This window comes from Salvelinus alpinus, chromosome 13, assembly GCF_045679555.1.
Source record: "Salvelinus alpinus chromosome 13, SLU_Salpinus.1, whole genome shotgun sequence".
NCBI classification, from domain to species: domain Eukaryota; kingdom Metazoa; phylum Chordata; class Actinopteri; order Salmoniformes; family Salmonidae; genus Salvelinus; species Salvelinus alpinus.
The window spans coordinates 15,126,670-15,143,606 of NC_092098.1; the positions used below are offsets into that span (position 1 = coordinate 15,126,670).

The 16,937-nt window shown below is 44.7% G+C and overlaps 1 protein-coding gene across 2 annotated transcripts in view; it reads right to left on the reverse strand.

The window, feature by feature from the left end:
* Window positions 1–8,842: 8,842 nt before the first annotated feature.
* LOC139537179 (roundabout homolog 1-like) overlaps window positions 8,843–16,937 on the reverse strand; it is a 228,864-nt gene continuing 220,769 nt past the window's right edge. For both annotated transcript variants that reach the window (XM_071338197.1, XM_071338198.1), the window contains 10 exons: window positions 16,468–16,510; window positions 16,019–16,173; window positions 13,830–14,177; window positions 12,554–12,667; window positions 12,083–12,461; window positions 11,482–11,978; window positions 11,218–11,367; window positions 10,866–11,087; window positions 10,515–10,723; window positions 8,843–10,377 (listed from right to left, as the gene is read on the reverse strand). In XM_071338197.1, the coding sequence (XP_071194298.1) occupies window positions 10,363–10,377; window positions 10,515–10,723; window positions 10,866–11,087; window positions 11,218–11,367; window positions 11,482–11,978; window positions 12,083–12,461; window positions 12,554–12,667; window positions 13,830–14,177; window positions 16,019–16,173; window positions 16,468–16,510 (2,132 nt within the window). In that variant the 3' untranslated portion in view covers window positions 8,843–10,362. The remainder of the gene's footprint in view (window positions 10,378–10,514; window positions 10,724–10,865; window positions 11,088–11,217; window positions 11,368–11,481; window positions 11,979–12,082; window positions 12,462–12,553; window positions 12,668–13,829; window positions 14,178–16,018; window positions 16,174–16,467; window positions 16,511–16,937) is intronic.

The window sequence follows — 16,937 nt, forward strand, 5'->3', positions numbered from 1 at the left end:
TACTCCTACCTACATGTATAAAATAACTCGACTAACCTGTACCCCCGTACATTGACTCGGTACCGGTACCCCCTGTATATATATGTTATTTTTATTGTGTTACTTTACATTTTTATTTTACTATTTTTACTTTAGTTTATTTAGTAAATATTTTCTTGAATTGCATTGTTGGTTAAGGGCATGTAAGTAAGCATGTCACGGTCAAGGTCTACACCTGTCTACACGGTCAAGGTCTATCATGTCAAGGTCTACACCTGTTGTATTCGGAGCACGTGACAAATCAAATTTGATTTGATAAAGCATCCAAGCTAGCGAAACAGTGCCTCTCTGTCTTACTTTATGTAACCAATGTATCTGATGCTGTCTGGTCAAAATTACTATGACATGCCCTACTCTTTTTGTTCAGACAGCATCAGATACATGGGCTACACATACTGAGACAGAGGGGCGCTGTTTCGCTCGCTCAGATGCTTTATCTGAGATTGATGCATCTTTCTGTCAGTGTGTGACTTGGTCAAAGAAATAATCAATATTTAAATATGTTATTCGGGTGAGCAAAGAGGTATGGTAGGGTGGGCTAGAGGTTGACACGGGAACAGGATTCCCATGGTTCTTGCGGGTCCTATGGGATTCCGGTAGGAATGGGTGTCAAGTTCTAGAGCAGGTTTGGGCAACTCCAGTCCTCGGGGGCCTGATTGGTGTCACACTTTTGCCCCAGCCCCAGCCAACTCACCAATAATCAACTAATCATGATCTTCAGTTAAAAATGGTAATTAGTTTAAATCAGGAGTGTTTGCATGGGACGGGGGAAAACTGTGACACCAATCAGGCCCCCGAGGACTGGAGTCAACAGTCCACAGGAACGGTAGTAAAGGAATAGTTATAAACTTTGTTTTTTGGGGTGGGGGGTAGAAATATGTAATGTGAGGAGCATTTCAGAAAAAATAAAACTGTGTGAAGGCCTAATATAGTTTACTTAATAAAAAAATATTTAAAAAATGAAATCACTCTTCTGTTGGCTCGCGCCTCACTCCAGTTGTAGCCATGACCACTACTTTACCTCAGATGCCAACATATGTCACTAAATGATGAAGCCTTCAAGAGAGGAATAGAGTTCATCTGACTCTGGGTATTTAGAAGGGCTGCCTTCATTGCTAAAATCTCGTAATGTGGTTGTTATCAGCTGTGTGTACAGGGCAGGCAACTGTATCATGAACGTATGACAACTCACATTATAGAGCGGTGGACAGACAGACGAGCAGCTAACAGAGGAAGTTATTTCTGATTTCTGCGTGTAAAAATGAGCATGGGACGGGAGTGATTTTTATCAGGACGGAACATGAAAGTTCCGGGGTTAAAGAACTGTTGCGGATCAGGACAGTATGGGAAAACATTTGACAGGACAATAGGGGACAAAAATCTATTTTCACTCCCATGTCAAGCTCTAGGGCCATGTCCCCTAAGGTCGGCCCTGGTCACTACATGTCGCACCCACTGCCATTGAGGCTGCTAGCTAGCTAGGAAAGCGGTACATAGTGTCACTGCTTTCCCGCAGTTATCAAATCCAATTTGATTTGTCACATGCCCAGAATACAACAGGTGTAGACCTAACTGTGAAATGCTTACTTACAAGCCCTTTCTCAACAATGCAGAGTAAAAAAAATAGTAACACAATAAAATAGCAATAACGAGGCTATATACAAGGAGTACCGGTACTGAGTCAATGTGTAGGGTACAAGGTTATTTTTACGTTACGGTGAGGGTAGTACCACGCGAGTTGGGTTGGCTACACTAGCTACCTAGCTACTTCCCTCGCCGTAATGTTAACAGAACTGCAGGAAAGCAGTGCTCACCAGGCGGAGGGCGAAAGACACTGTGTACCGTGTCCTACTTAGTTAGCAAGCTAGCCACTTCCCTCGCCGTAACCTGTGGTGTAAAGTACTTAAGTAAAAATACTTTAAAGTACTACTCAAGTAATATTTTATATCTGTACTTTACTTTATTATTTATATTTTTTACAACTTTGACTTTTACTCCACTGCATTCCTAAAACATATGTAATTTTTACTCCCATACATTTTCCCTGACACCAAAAAGTACTCGTTGCATTTCAAATGCTCTGGCAGGGAAGAATTATGGTCCAATTAAATATCAATGTAACACATTGTCATCCCTACTATTTCTGATCTGGCAGAATTACTAAACACAAATAGTGCATTTGTAAATTATGTCTGAGTGTTGGAATGTGCCCGTCTGAATAAATACAAATAAAAAAGATAATCGTGTCATCTGGTTTGCTTAATATAAGGAATGTGATGTATAGCATTTACTTTTACGTTGTACTTTTACGTTGTACTTTTACTCAAGTATCACAATTTAGTACTTTTTCCACCACTGTACTTAAGTACATTTAAAACCAGATACTTTTAGACTTTTACTCAAATTGTATTTTACTGGGGGACTTTTAATTTTACTTAAGTCATTTTCTATTAAAGGTATCTTTACTTTTACTCAGGTATGAATATGAATGAACTGAATACTTTTTCCACCACTAGCCTTAACGTTAACAGAACTGTGGGAAAGCAGTGGGCAAAGGACAGACGGGGGCGAAGGACAGTATGTACCGGTGTCCTAGCTAGCTACTTCTCTAGCCATAACATTGTGGGAAAGCTTACCTTATCAGACGGACCACCCTGCACTGTGAATGTTTGCATGGTGTGTTCAATAAAGACGTATAATTGTTTGTGTGTTATTAGTTTAAGCAGACAGTGTTTGTCTATTGTTGTGACTTAAATTAAGATCAGATCAATTTTTATGACCAATTTATGCAGAAATCCAGGTAATTCCAAAGGGTTCACATACTTTTTCTTGCCACTGTATATCCCAAAACCCCAATCTTTTCCCCATTTGTTTCTTACATAGGAATAGAGCTTGCCAGTTTGTTGTCCTAAAAAACAGAAATGAAACATCTGGTGTTCAACCTTCCCAAGTTGTCCCATGCCACACCGCTCCTCCGCACACTCCACTGGCTTCCAGTCGAAGCTCTCATCCACTACAAGACCATGGTACTTGCCTACGGAGCAGCAAGAGGAACTGCCCCTCCCTACCTTCAGGCTCAAACCCTATTCCCCAACCCGAGTACTGGTCTCTGGTCTTTTGGCCCTCCCACCACAACGGAAGGGCAGCTCCTGCTCAGCCCAGTCCAAGCTCTTCTCTGTCCTGGCACCCCAATGGTGGAACGAGCTTCCCCCTGAAGTTAGGACAGTGGAGTCCCTGCCCATCTTCTGAAAGCACCTGAATCCCTACCTCTTCAAACAGTGTCTTAAATAATCCCACAGCATGGGGAAATTCATGGGAAAATAATGGGGTTTTAGGATAAACGCTGAAAATAAGATCTGAGGTTAACACAGGCTTAGAATATATTATACATTTTGTTCTGTAAGATAATATCAGTCAGTTATCATGATCTTTATGAATTATCAATCCTTTATGTGCTTTATGTGTTTACATAAATGCTTAAAATTTCACAAAAAGTAACGTTGCTGATGAACATTATCTCACAGAACAAAACATATAAGATCTCCTAAGCTTGTGTTTACCACAGACCTTATTTTCTGAGTTTATCCAAAAACCTTCCAAAACCCCAATTCATTTCCCCATAGTCTTTGGACAACCAGCCATGGCGGAGTTAACCTCCGTTAGTGCCTACAAAAAGACGCCATTACTATTGCTTTCTATGGCGAACCAACCAGAGGTAGAAAATGCTAACTCATTTGTGTTTTTTAGGACTACAAGCTGGCGAGCTCTATTATCAATAGTTACTATGCTAAACAAATCATTCCCATGTAGCTATGCAGGCTAGCTACTTCTTATTTGCCAGCTAGCCAACTAAAGCTAATTCACAATCACATCAAGCAGATGAAATGACAGCAAACTACTTTTGTTTGTTGTACATTTGCTTCTATTTCAATTTCTTCGGATATTATCGGTTAAATCCATTTGAATTCAATCACTATTTGACAGCATCCCTTTTGGTTTTAAAAAAACCTTCCATACATGTTTGCCCATGGAAGAAGTGGTCAGGAAGTGACTTTTTGGACCTGAATGCCAAATCTATGTCTTCATCACTGGAAAACATTAATGCTTGAGTGTGATATCATTTCAAAGCTTACAAAAAAAAGATTTATTGAAAAAATTATCCAAACAACCCTTTGTATATGTTTAGTTTTGGTACTTTGGGTGAGCAACACACCAGATTGCTTATCTAACTGCTTTTATTTCAAGCAGCTGCTATTCCTCTCTCTTAATCAAATAAAAGCGACATGAAGGCCACCTACATTAATCACTTATGAGCCCAAGGATAAACAGACTGAGATAAATAAATCCACACGCATACACACACGCATGCACACGCACACACACACACACAGAGAGACGCTTATACACAAATGTGTGATGCAGACACACACACACACACACACACACACACACACACACACACACACACACACACACACACACACACACACACACACACACACACACACACACACACACACACACACACACACACACACACACACACACACACACACACACACACACACACACACACACACACACACACACACACACACACACACACACACACACACACACACACACACACACACATCAGAAACACATGGCTTCTAAAGCTAGAACAGAGTCTTCACCGCTCCCTCTGTGGATGGTTTGCTTTGGCACCAGTGCTTTAGGACAATGGTGTGTCTCTCCAACCATATGGCCTGCTCCTAGGGCAGTATGAAGATAAAATAAGAGGTGTGATTCCCTGGGGCTGTATGGGCTATGTGTGAATTTATGTTGACAATGCTTTCAATGTGGGACTGGAGGGTAATACAATGACATTTCAATGTCCTCTATAGATTTGTGTACTGTATGACTTCTCTGTCTGCCTGCTTGTCTGCCGACCTGTCTGCCTAGCTGTCTGCCTGCTTGTCTGCATGCCTGCCTGTCTGTCTGCATGTCTGTCTGCATGTCGGTCATAATGGCAGAGCTTGTAGAGTCATGTGCATTTAGATTTGCTAAATAGACTGCATAATGCTTGTGTAACACAATGGATTGCATTTTGTGCGTTGTCCTGGCGCACATGAATAATATAATAAGGTTTTCATTTGCATACAATCTATAAACAACAACAAACAACACACGAAAATAGCATTATAATTGGATGGTAACATTTCTGGGAATGCTGACGTGCTCATTTAATGATATTTAAATAGAGTGAAATAACAGGGGGAAGAAATGGTTGTCCCCCCACTCCTCTCCATCCCCTTCCCCTAAATGATTCAATGAAGGTACAGAGGACTATGAGTGGCTGCACACCACTGACACCATTCCTGTTAATAATTTAAACAGTAAGCGACGACTCAAGGGTTCTCTCTCCAGCTTGGCGTCAGAGGATTGTCACAAACCACTCCTGGAGTGACTCGTTCCACTGAAGCAGGAAATTAACACTCGTAGAGTAGACACCGGCATGACGAGAGGAGGTGCGAGACAGACAGACAGACAGACAGACAGACAGACAGACAGACAGACAGACAGACAGGCAGACAGGCAGACAGGCAGACAGACAGACAGGCAGATAGACAGACAGGCAGACAGAGACAGACGGTGGGCTAAACGTATCTACAGGAAAATATTATTCGGTCAAAACTAAATGGTAGGATATTGAATGAAGAGTTCTGAATATACCAATATATTATACTGTTTACACATATTTAACCACTTTTTTGGGTATGCAAAAAACTACCTTCATACTTCTAGAATACAAAAAATACCTGTACCGGTTACCTTCAGATGAGTCCGGTGACACATGTTGGGGTCGAGCAAAACTGAGAACACCATTGTGTTCATGAGAATCTCCCCTTTCCTCAGTGGGGTCATAGTTTGTAGGTCAAACGGTTCGGACGCTACAAACAGAAGTTGGCACATCGATGGTATCGACTTCAGACGAGTCCCCTGACGTTTGTGGGGGTCGTAGAGAAAAACTGAAATGGCCATCGTGTTAGTGAGTGTCTCCCCTTTCCATAGAGTGGTCATAGTTTGTAGGTGAAATTGTTCGGACGCTACAGACATTTTCGTGAGAAGACTGATTTTCAGGATGTCTCATGGTCTGACAGACACCGCTCTAGCTCTGCCACCTTTCACCGCAGATGCTCTAGCTCTGCCACCTTTCACCGCAGATGTGAAATTGCGACATACTGAGGTGGATTGAGATGCATCCAATGCAAAAAAAAACTGATATCTCTAGCATAACCTGATGGATTTTCATGGGGATTGTTTTATTATCTTACTTAGATTAACACACTGGTGTGTAAATTGGATACTGGGGTTAACAGGAATACTAATTGACATTTTATTAACACATTTTGGTAATGTAATGGCTGTGCGTAAATGATCAAAGGGGGAAACCAAAGTGAAATCATTTTACAAGTTCAAGAAATCAATGATTATAAACTGATGTTTGCTTGTAAATGCCACAGGCTTGATGAGCGGGTGTGGCTTAATTTCATGGAAACCATTTAGAACAGAAATTCAGGCAACAATTAAGAGCCATTTCCTCTTCCTCTGGTGTTTGATTGAGTTAGGATTTAGAGAGAGAAGGAGCCTACAGAGAGGGGCATTAAATCCCTCTTGTCGTTGTTTAATTGACTCAGCGAGGAGGGAAGGGGGTAGGAGGGGGATGAGGGAAAAGGATGGAAGGGGAAAAGATGGGGGAGGCAGGCAGGGGGGTAGTCTAATCCTGGTGCGTGGGTTTAATTGCATGGGCAGAACAGGGGAGGAGGTGACAGGGGATTACTCTCTCTCTCCCCCCAACTGAGAAGTGCTGCACTGGGGTAGACATGCTTGCTGGAGTACCAGGGAGATCGATGTGGAGAAACATACTGATGGGCGACTGACCACTTCAATCATGGCCCAGGACAGTGACTTTAATACTTGAGAAATGGCAGAGTGAAAGTAATCCTTATTCAGCTTACTGTGGCAAATGGAGAAGCTATTGATTTTAATATTTGACCAAATGGCATTTACAACCCTGGCATTAGACTAGCTGTGTTCAGCGAGAACTGAAACCCAGAGGGACAGAAAATAAAGCTGTATTCATCACATTCAAGACCTCAACGTTCCACATTTAAGCAGCGCTCTGCGTTTGTGGGTTCGCCCATTGAAATTGACTGTAAGTTCGTAAATTGGTCTCTCCTCTATATAAAGGCAACCATGCGGTTTCTGTGTAGTTTGAGGCCTATGGAAACCAGCCAGCAGTTCCAGTCTCCCAGGACTGCTCTAAAGACTCCATTACCAGTAATGCCCCTCTTCCTGGGTAGCGGCCTCAGAGGCTGTCCACACTGGGGCATAATGAAGATGGATAGACTCTGTTTATTTGCTGATGCTGACACGAAAAGCGTGTCTCGCCTCGACTGTGATCCATCATCAAAGCCTGCACACTACTCTGATAGCCAGGGGAGTGTGTGTGTGTGCATGTGTGTGTGCGTACATTCATGCGCAAGAATGCTGATCTGTGTGTGCGTGTGCATGTTGGGGCAGGTTAGAGCGTTGGGCCAGTAACCGAAAGGTTGCTGGATCGAAACCCTGAGCTGACAAGGTAAAAATCTGTCGTTCTGCCCCTGAACAAGTCAGTTAACCCGCTGTCATTGTAAATAAGAATTTGTTCTTAACTGACTTGCCTAGTTAAATAAACGTTCGATTTTAACCCTTAAACTCAGTTACTGTAATACTGTATATCTGGATAAAATTGAATTGAAGTGGAGGCCACCAGATTAGGCAAAATAACTAACTCCTGACTATCATAAGGTCTCTCCTCAGACACTTTAGCAGTAAATCGGAGTCATCCCACAGACAACTGAATGGTACAGAGGAAATATAGATGACCTAATTAATGGAGAGTGCAAGAAGGATGGAAATGCATGAGTTTGACTCCATCAGCAGGTCCTACTGGTGAACCACAGAGAATTAGAGTGGGCAAGACGCAGCAGCGGCGGCTACATCGTGTTGACCCCTCACGGTACGGAATTAGCACTGTGGTGACTAGAGCTATGGACATCAATGTATCGGTAGCTAGTCTTTACAGACAGCCCTGTACAGCTGCCGGGACACTGTTCATTCCACTCGGATGGCGAAAGAAGCTTCTGCTATAACAGCAATCTGTCCCATCTATATTTGAATGCAATTGTGTAGTTTCATCAGTGATAGGACTTCCAGCAGCTCAGCATGTGTCTCCTGCTCTGCTCTCGCTGATTATGCAGAGATGTACTTACAGTTAAACAATAGGAAGACGTTATACTCTTTCTGGAGGAGACTGTATGTGGGTAGCTGATTGACAGCTTATTTCTCTCCATCACAATCTTGTTCTCAGAGGAGGACAAAGAAAGGATGTTGGCTGCCGCTTGTAGCTGTAGTTTTGAATGCCATCCATCCCCCACTACACACACACACACACACACACGTGACACACTCACCGAGAGCCACACCTGTGCTAGGCTCCAGAGCGTCTCTTTCCTTTTGACAGCACACAGCTGCTCTGTTAATTAACCACGAGGGTTCATGAGTGAGGTTAATTAAACAGCGTGTCTCATCACATTCCCATAAAGAACAGGCTTTTGGGTGGCTCTCCCTCTTCCTCTCCATCTCCCAACTTCCTTCTTTACTTCAACCTTGTGTTAGGCTCTATTGACTGGAGAAATGCTAGAGGAATAAGCGTTCAACCTAACAAGTGAACAAAAACAGAACAACCCAAAATAAGAAGAGATCTCAAACGGTACAGTGGCATTTGAAGATATTTTAATAATAAATAATGTGATAAAATGACAATGTTTTTTTTTTCATCCCGTTTTTAACATACTCAGTAATGAAATGAAATGCCATGGCTGACATCATGAACATAGTAGTGTAATTCTTTATAACATGGCAAACTCCAAACAAATGTCAGGTGCCCTCAGTGAACATCGTTTCACACATTTTGTACATGTGTAGGAAGTAAAGAAATGGACTCAAAGCTGGGCCTAGATGTAGCCATAAAGAACGTAAACCCAACAACAACATGCTGTTCCATCTCCAAGCTGCAGGATTTTCAAGTCTTCTTCTTTAGTCCTTCTTTTGGGTCAGTATTCATTTCACTTCCTTCAACCCTGTCTTGCTGGGAAACAATGGTGGATGTGTCACTGTGTGTTGCTTGCTCATGGACAAAATGCTACCCATCACCAGGCACGGAGAAGTCCATTTTCCAGGATGGATCCGTCAACATTTTCACCCTTAACTTATCTGGAAAGGAGACTATTACTAAGAGAAATGGGGCTTCCTCACCCTTCTCTATTGGTACAATGTGTCCCTCAGGTTGTCTGCGGTCTCTCTCACTTCCTCATAAGTGCATTTGTAGACATGAGGGTATAATCCGACCAACACAGTAGTTTGTGTCATAATAAATGGATAAATCTGGTCACCGCTTTGGGCAGTGTACCCTTCAGTCCAAATGATCACTCTGGTTTCAATTAAACCTAAGCTAGACAGGGGAGTCTCGTTTCCATCCCAATCCCAACAGAAACAGAATATTAAGACACATAACACTCGTCCAATCGTATACAGAAAACGATCAACAACATTATTTTTTATCATTGTTCCTCTTTTAAGACGGAACGTCATCGATAACAATGGTTTAAAATAAAGTTAAGTGATTGTGCTTTTGAAACCAAAGTAGAACAAATAACGCACATTGACAAGACCAACATCAATAACAAAACAATAACAGTGCATTACAAAAATACATTAAAAACAAATGTAAAAATCCCATTGTAGCAATTTTGTGGCAGCAAAATGACGGAACAATTTACAAGATGGATGGTGAAGTCCAAATATTAATTACAGTAATATAACAGGCGCAACAGACATGCCAAGACCAGTCTGAGGCACCACAGAAGGTGGTCCAAGACAAGGTATCTGTATACAACAGTCATCTAATGTGCATGTACTTTCATATTAGTCACTAGCTCACCATAGAGGCCAGTTCTCAACCAACAACTCATGTAAACAATGATCTAATAGTGCTTCGTACCAGTGAGCGCACAGACTGAAACGTGATCGCACTTTTTTTCTCACACTTTCTTTTCCCCTCCAAAATGGCATCAAATGAGAAATTGTCAAAAGAAAAACTAATATTAAGTATTGTTATGTTTTTTTCCCCCTTATTCTGTATGATAAGAAAAGTAATTTACATAATAGTCACTGATGTCAGATTCAAGCCTTCCTGTGAGGGCACTGTGGCAGTTTCCTGTCCTCCTCCCATGATCCTCAGCTCTCCAGCAGCTGTGGACACAAGTTTATAATGCAACCCCTCGATTAATGGCCATCAAAAGAAGCTCATAGACTTACTAGATTTTGGACACAGAATTTCAACTAATGGAAACGATTAAACTGACACTTTATGAGCATCTTGTTCTCACCTCTAGTTCCTCTTCCTGGGTCTGGAAGCCTGCGATGCTGGGCAGTGTGTCTGTGGGGTTCCTGCGGGCCCCATCTCTCCTCCGTCCCCCTGAGCCCCGGGAGGACATGGAGCTGGAGGAGCTCTGAGCCTGGCTCTGGCCCTGGCCCTGGCTCTGGCCCTGTACCGAGGGGAACGAGGGCCTGCTGTACGGGAGGATGTCTTCAGAACCTGGAACAGAGAGACAGATTCAAGGGGATTTATTTTGACATGTAGAAACCACATAAAAGCAAAAGGTTATAATGCTCATATTTGTACGTATTTGTTCCAATACACAAACCATATGGGAAGTATACTACATTGCAGTAAGTACCTGGGTGTTGACGACCTTTGCTGCTCCCCTTGCCTCCCTGTGGAGTCCTGTTCTTGTCCTGCGCCTCCCGTCTCTCCACAGAGCCCTCTCTGGTCCTCTGGCCCCCTGCACTCCCTCTGCGGCCCCGTCCCTCCCCAGAGCCAATCCTAGGGAGCGTGGCCCCCCTCACCTCATAGCCACACCGCGACATGTGACTAGGAGACTTCAAGGGCATACACGAGTCTGAGGAGAGAAGAACACAGAAGTGGAACTTCAGACTTTATTCACCAAGGAATATGTACTGTACAGCTGAGAGAAGTCAATGGGAGAGCCGTTCCGTGAAGTGACCCGTGTCTCAGGTCCAGTCCCTTACCGTCAGTGAAGTCATTCCTCTGCTGGTGGCCTTGGTGGCCAGCCTGGGCCTGGTGCTGCTTGTGCCTCTTGGGCGGTCTCTTCTGCATCACTGCAGAGCTCATGTTGCTGTCTGTGGACAGGGGGCTGCTGGGACGCTGGCACCTTCGCCCTGAGGGAACAGACAAACATTCAGTACATGGACGTTTATATAAGAAGGTATATCTAGTGTTTTTCTGCTGCTATTTTCCCCTGACCCAATTTATTTTTCCCCTCTCCTCCTCACCTGCTGGCCCGGTGTCCTCTGGGAACCTGGCCATGCGTAGGCCTGCTGTGTAGTCTCCAGTGTTGGCCACAGCCTGGGCGAAGTCTGCGTCTGTGAAGAAGGATCCGTCTGAGGAGCTGACAGCGCTGGAGCGTCCTGACGAGCCATTGTCCTCCTCGGAGGCCGAGCCCCAGCCGTTGATCATGGAGCCCGTCACAGAGCTCTCCAGGTCCCCAGTGCTGGAGGCCGGCGTCTGCTCCAACCCCCGGAGGTGCAGCCTGCGTGGGGGAGGGTGGTGCTGGTGGTGGGGCAGTTTCTGGTGGGGCTGGGGGTTATTTTGGTGCTGGTGGTAGTGACCCTGGGCCATCTCCGCATCCGTCTCATCCCTTTCCTCTTCTTCATCCTCCTCCTCTTCCTCCTGGCCGTCAGTATCCAGTGCCAGGGGGCTGGAGATGTAGCCGTAGGTGTGTGGGGGGGAGAGGGGGTGCGGGGGAGGAGGTGGGCTGGCTGCGTGTTGTCTAAGGAGGAAGACGGGGAAAGGATCAAAGCATGGACCAATATATATGGTTTTTGGTTGTAGCTGGGATGAGTGAGATGCAGTGTGAGTTGGGCTCATAGTTACCTGTGGTGGTCTGTTCCGTTGTGTAGGCCGTTGTGCTGGTCTCCCTGGGGGGAGGGGGTGAGAGTGGCTGTAGACTGGTGACTGTAGGACAGACCCGCAGGGGAAGAGGCTGCCCCTCTGACAGGGGGGGTGGGACACCTATCCATCCCCTCCTCCGCCTCCTCTTCCTCCATCTCATCCGGATGCAGGTACATCCGTGAGGTAAGCATTGTGCATGGGGCATCTGGGTTAAAGCTTTTTTCCATGGGCAGGGTATACTCATCACAGCTCCGGCTTGGTGGGGGGTTGGCAGGGGGAGGGGGCAGAGGTTCACCCCAGTTCACTGTGTTCGTTTTGGGAAGTTTGGGAGTGCGAGTTCCCTTCTTATGACTTTGGCTCCCTGCAGAGACAATAGAAAACACTTTTCGAACATACTGCAGAACAAAATACTTATCTGTCCTATTGCTATAGTCAGTGTGCTCAGTGTCTCACCAGAGGTACTGCTGCTGCCCCTGTCAGAGCTGTGGTGAGAGCCTCCTGTGCTGTGTTCGTGGGCCTGGTTATAGGGGACGGTGCCTTGCAGGGGCCCATCTCCTCTATAGTGGTCTGAAGACCGCAGCGACAGAGAGACAGACAGAGTTAAACAGATATATTGACCAGGGGCGTTGATAGAGGGGGGTCATGGGTTGGCACCCTCCCATTCTCATTGGGTCAGAGCGCTGTCAGTCTGGCTCAGATTGGAGAGGAAAGGTTGGTGCGTTTGTTCTGGCATTCAAGCAGTATCAGGGCTGGCTTTAGGACCTTTAAGACCAGACAGCTCAGAGGCAGCGGGCAGGCTGTTTAGCGGTATTAGAGGTTGGCTTTAGGGCTATGGAGAGCAGACAGCTCAGAGGCAGCGGGCAGGCTGTTTAGCGGTATTAGAGGTTGGCTTTAGGACCATGGAGAGCAGACAGCTCAGAGGCAGCGGGCAGGCTGTTTAGCGATATTAGGGGTTGGCTTTAGGACCATGGAGAGCAGACAGCTCAGAGGCAGCGGGCAGGCTGTTTAGCGGTAGTAGAGGTTGGCTTTCGGACCTTTAAGACCAGACTGCTCAGAGGCAGTGGGCAGGCTGTTTAGCGGTATTAGGGGTTGGCTTTAGGACCATGGAGAGCAGATTGTCCAGATGCAGTGAACAGCGCAACTTCTCTCTCAGTTGATGAAGTGCAGAGGTGGAAGATGGCTACGTAACTGCTGCTTGACTTGAAAAGGAAATTGGGCAGAGCTAGTGTGTAGCAGTTATTTGCTGTATGTCATGTTTTTGTAGAATGGTGGGTATGTCCCGTATCGACTGAGGTGAATGAAGCTACAGCAGCCGAGGTGATAATGGCTGGAGATATTTTTGTTTGTTTTTGCTGTTCTCCAAATAGCATTTTAGAGCTTATAAAATAAAAAATACAGTAAATGAGCTTTAACTTTCATAAAATCCAGTTCCCACTGAACATGTATCCAACTTGAATATTTTCCCTATGTTAATTTTCAAATGTATTTATTTGAATAGATTAGGGCATTGTAGTTTAAGCGAATTTTTAACGCTATTTGTGATACAATTTGTTGATTTTCCATGAATGGTTCTTGGTCCCCAATCCCCCCCCCCCCCCCCCCCCATGAAAAAGTTCCTTGAAAAGCCCCTGATGTTGACTTGTTGACTACACAGAGTAAAACAAATAAACAAAAAAAGTATTAACTTCCCGAAATACCCTCTGCTACTGTAAGTCTCCAATCCTCTCACCTTTATTAAGCCTGTTGTTCTGCTCCATGATGTTGTACTGCATCTGTGTTTTCTGCAGGTGGGAGGGGGGCTGGTTCCAACAGCGTATGTCAGGGGCCCCGGCCCCAGCTGCTGCAGCCTTGTTCAGGATGCTGGACTGGATGAGCTGGGTGGTGGCATAGGGGGTGGGCTCGTAGGGGGTGGGCGGCCCCCCCCCTGGGCCCACGTAGCACAGGCTGGGGTTGTTGAAAGTCTTGAGCTCGTTAAGTTTGTTGGAGAGGTCCACGTCGCTGTACACAGCCTGCTCAGGCCCCTGTAGACCGCCCTGCAGCTTCTCCAGCTGGCTGCCATAGTTGGCGATGCAGTCGGCTATGGAAAGGAGACCACATGGGGTTAGGTCTAGTAAAACTTTACCCCTTCATTAAACCTTCATTAACCCTTCAGGAAGTCAAGTCATATACATAACACCATCAATTATCATGTTTTATGTTGAAGCCATGTTTGTTTTTCCATCGCTCATTTGATTTGCATTATATCACTATATACAGTTGAAGTCGGAAGTTTACATACACTCAGGTTGGAGTCATTAAAACTCGTTTTTCACCCACTCCACACATTTCTTGTTAACAAACTATAGTTTTGGCAAGTCGGTTAGGACATCTACTTTGTGCATGACACAAGTCATTTTTCCAACAATTGTTGACAGACAGATTATTTCACATATAATTTACTGTATCACAATTTCAGTGGGTCAGAAGTTTACATACACTAAGTTGACTGTGCCTTTAACCAGCTTGGAAAATTCCAGAAAATGATGTCATTAGTTTAAAAGCTTCTGATAGGCTAATTGCCATAATTTGAGTCAATTGGAGGTGTACCTGTGGATGTATTTCAAGGCCTACCTTCAAACTCAGTGCCTCTTTGCTTGACATCATGGGAAAATCAAAGAAATCAGACAAGACCTCAGAAAAAAAATTGTAGACCTCCACAAGTCTGGTTCATCCTTGGGAGCAATTTACAAATGCCTGAAGGTACCACGTTCATCTGTACAAACAATAGTATACAAGTATGAACACCATGGGACCATACAGCCGTCAAACCACTCAGGAAGGAGACGCGTTCTGTCTCCTAGAGATGAATGTACTTTGGTGCGAAAGTGCAAATCAATCCCAGAACAACAGCAAAGGACCTTCTGAAGATGCTGGAGGAAACAGGTACAAAAGTATCTATATCCACAGTCAAACGAGTCCTATATCGACATAACCTGAAAGGCCGCACAGCAAGGTAGAAGCCACTGCTCCAAAACCGCCAAAAAAAGCCAGACTACGGTTTGCAACTGCACATGGGGACAAAGATCGTACTTTTTGGAGAAATGTCCTCTGGTCTGATGAAACAAAAATAGAACTGTTTGGCCATAATGACCATCGTTATGTTTGGAGGAAAAAGGGGAAGGCTTGCAAGCCGAAGAACACCATCCCAACCGTGAAGCACGGGGGTGGCAGCATCATGCTGTGGGGGTGCTTTGCTGCAGGAGGGACTGGTGCACTTCACAAAATAGATGGCTTCATGAGGAGAGAAAATTATGTGGATATATTAAAGCAACATCTCAAGACATCAGTCAGGAAGTTAAAGCTTGGTCGCAAGTATGTCTTCCCCAAGCATACTTACAAAGTTGTGGGAAAATGGCTTAAGGACAACAAAGTCAAGTATTGGAGTGGCCATCACAAAGCCCTGACCTCAATCCCGTAGAAAATTTGTGGGCCGAACTGAAAAAGCGTGTGCGAGCAAGGAGGCCCACAAACCTGACTCAGTTACACCAGCTCTGTCCGGAGGAGTGGGCCAAAATTCACCCAACTTATTGTGGGAAGCTACCTGAAACGTTTGACCCAAGTTAAACTTCTGACCTACTCAGAATATGATGAAAGAAATAAAAGCTGAAATAAATAATTCTCTCTACTATTATTCTGACATTTCACATTCTTAAAATAAAGTGGTGATCCTAACTGACCTAAGACAGGGAATTTTTACATGGATTAAATTGTGAAAAACTGAGTCTAAACTGAGTTTAAAAACAGGAATTGTGAAAAACTAAGTTTAAATGTATTTGGCTAAGGTGAATGTAAACTTCCGACTTCAACTGTACCATATGTTCCACTACTGGGACCTGACCAGTATCACCAGAAGAGGTTTGTAGCTGTAACGTTACTGACCTGGGCGGCTGTAGGTGGTCATGTTGCTGTCGCTGGTGCCGTTGCCACTGTTGCAGCAGTTGATGTTGCAGTCTTTGTGGTTGGCACATGCGTTGGGCCAGGAGTCTGCCAGCCACGGCTGGTTTACACTCTCCCCCATGTTCAGCAGCCCAGGTCTGAACCAGAACCAGAACCACACAACCAGAACCATTATCATACAGAACATGCTTTACTCCAAGTCAAGTAAACAGGGTTTCAGTCACGGATGGGTATGGGAGTTTCTGTCCTTTGTCAGTTATTAGACAGGGAGAGATCTCCCTCTGGTGGTTAGAGTAGGGAATACTCTGTTGTTGCTTCTACAACTTTCCCTCCTGCATTTCTCAAACGCCATAATAAGTGCTATATAGACAGTGAGAAAAGCCTATCTGGTAAAGTGTCCACATATAACCACACATTGGGATGCCCCTTACCTCCCAGCACTGCAGACAGACTCTCCTCCTCTCTGATAGGCCACTGAATCAAACAAAGAGAACAAATGTGAGAAACACAAGAAAAAAACCTGCATATAAAAGAGGAACTCCAGGTTGGTGTGACCTGTCTGTCACTCTGTACTCATACAGCTGTCCTTTCTTCAGTCTGACTCACAACTGATACACACACACACACACACACACACACACACACACACACACACACACACACACACACACACACACACACACACACACACACACACACACACACACACACACACACACACACACACACACACACACACACACACACACACACACGTAACCCACACACGTAACCCACACACGGGGCACTTAGCATTGAGAGGTGTACATGCAGATAAACAAAATCAGTCTGATAGCTTTAACCATGATATCTTGGCCCTGAGTCACACTTCACAGTGAGCGATCCCCCTGCAATTCAGACA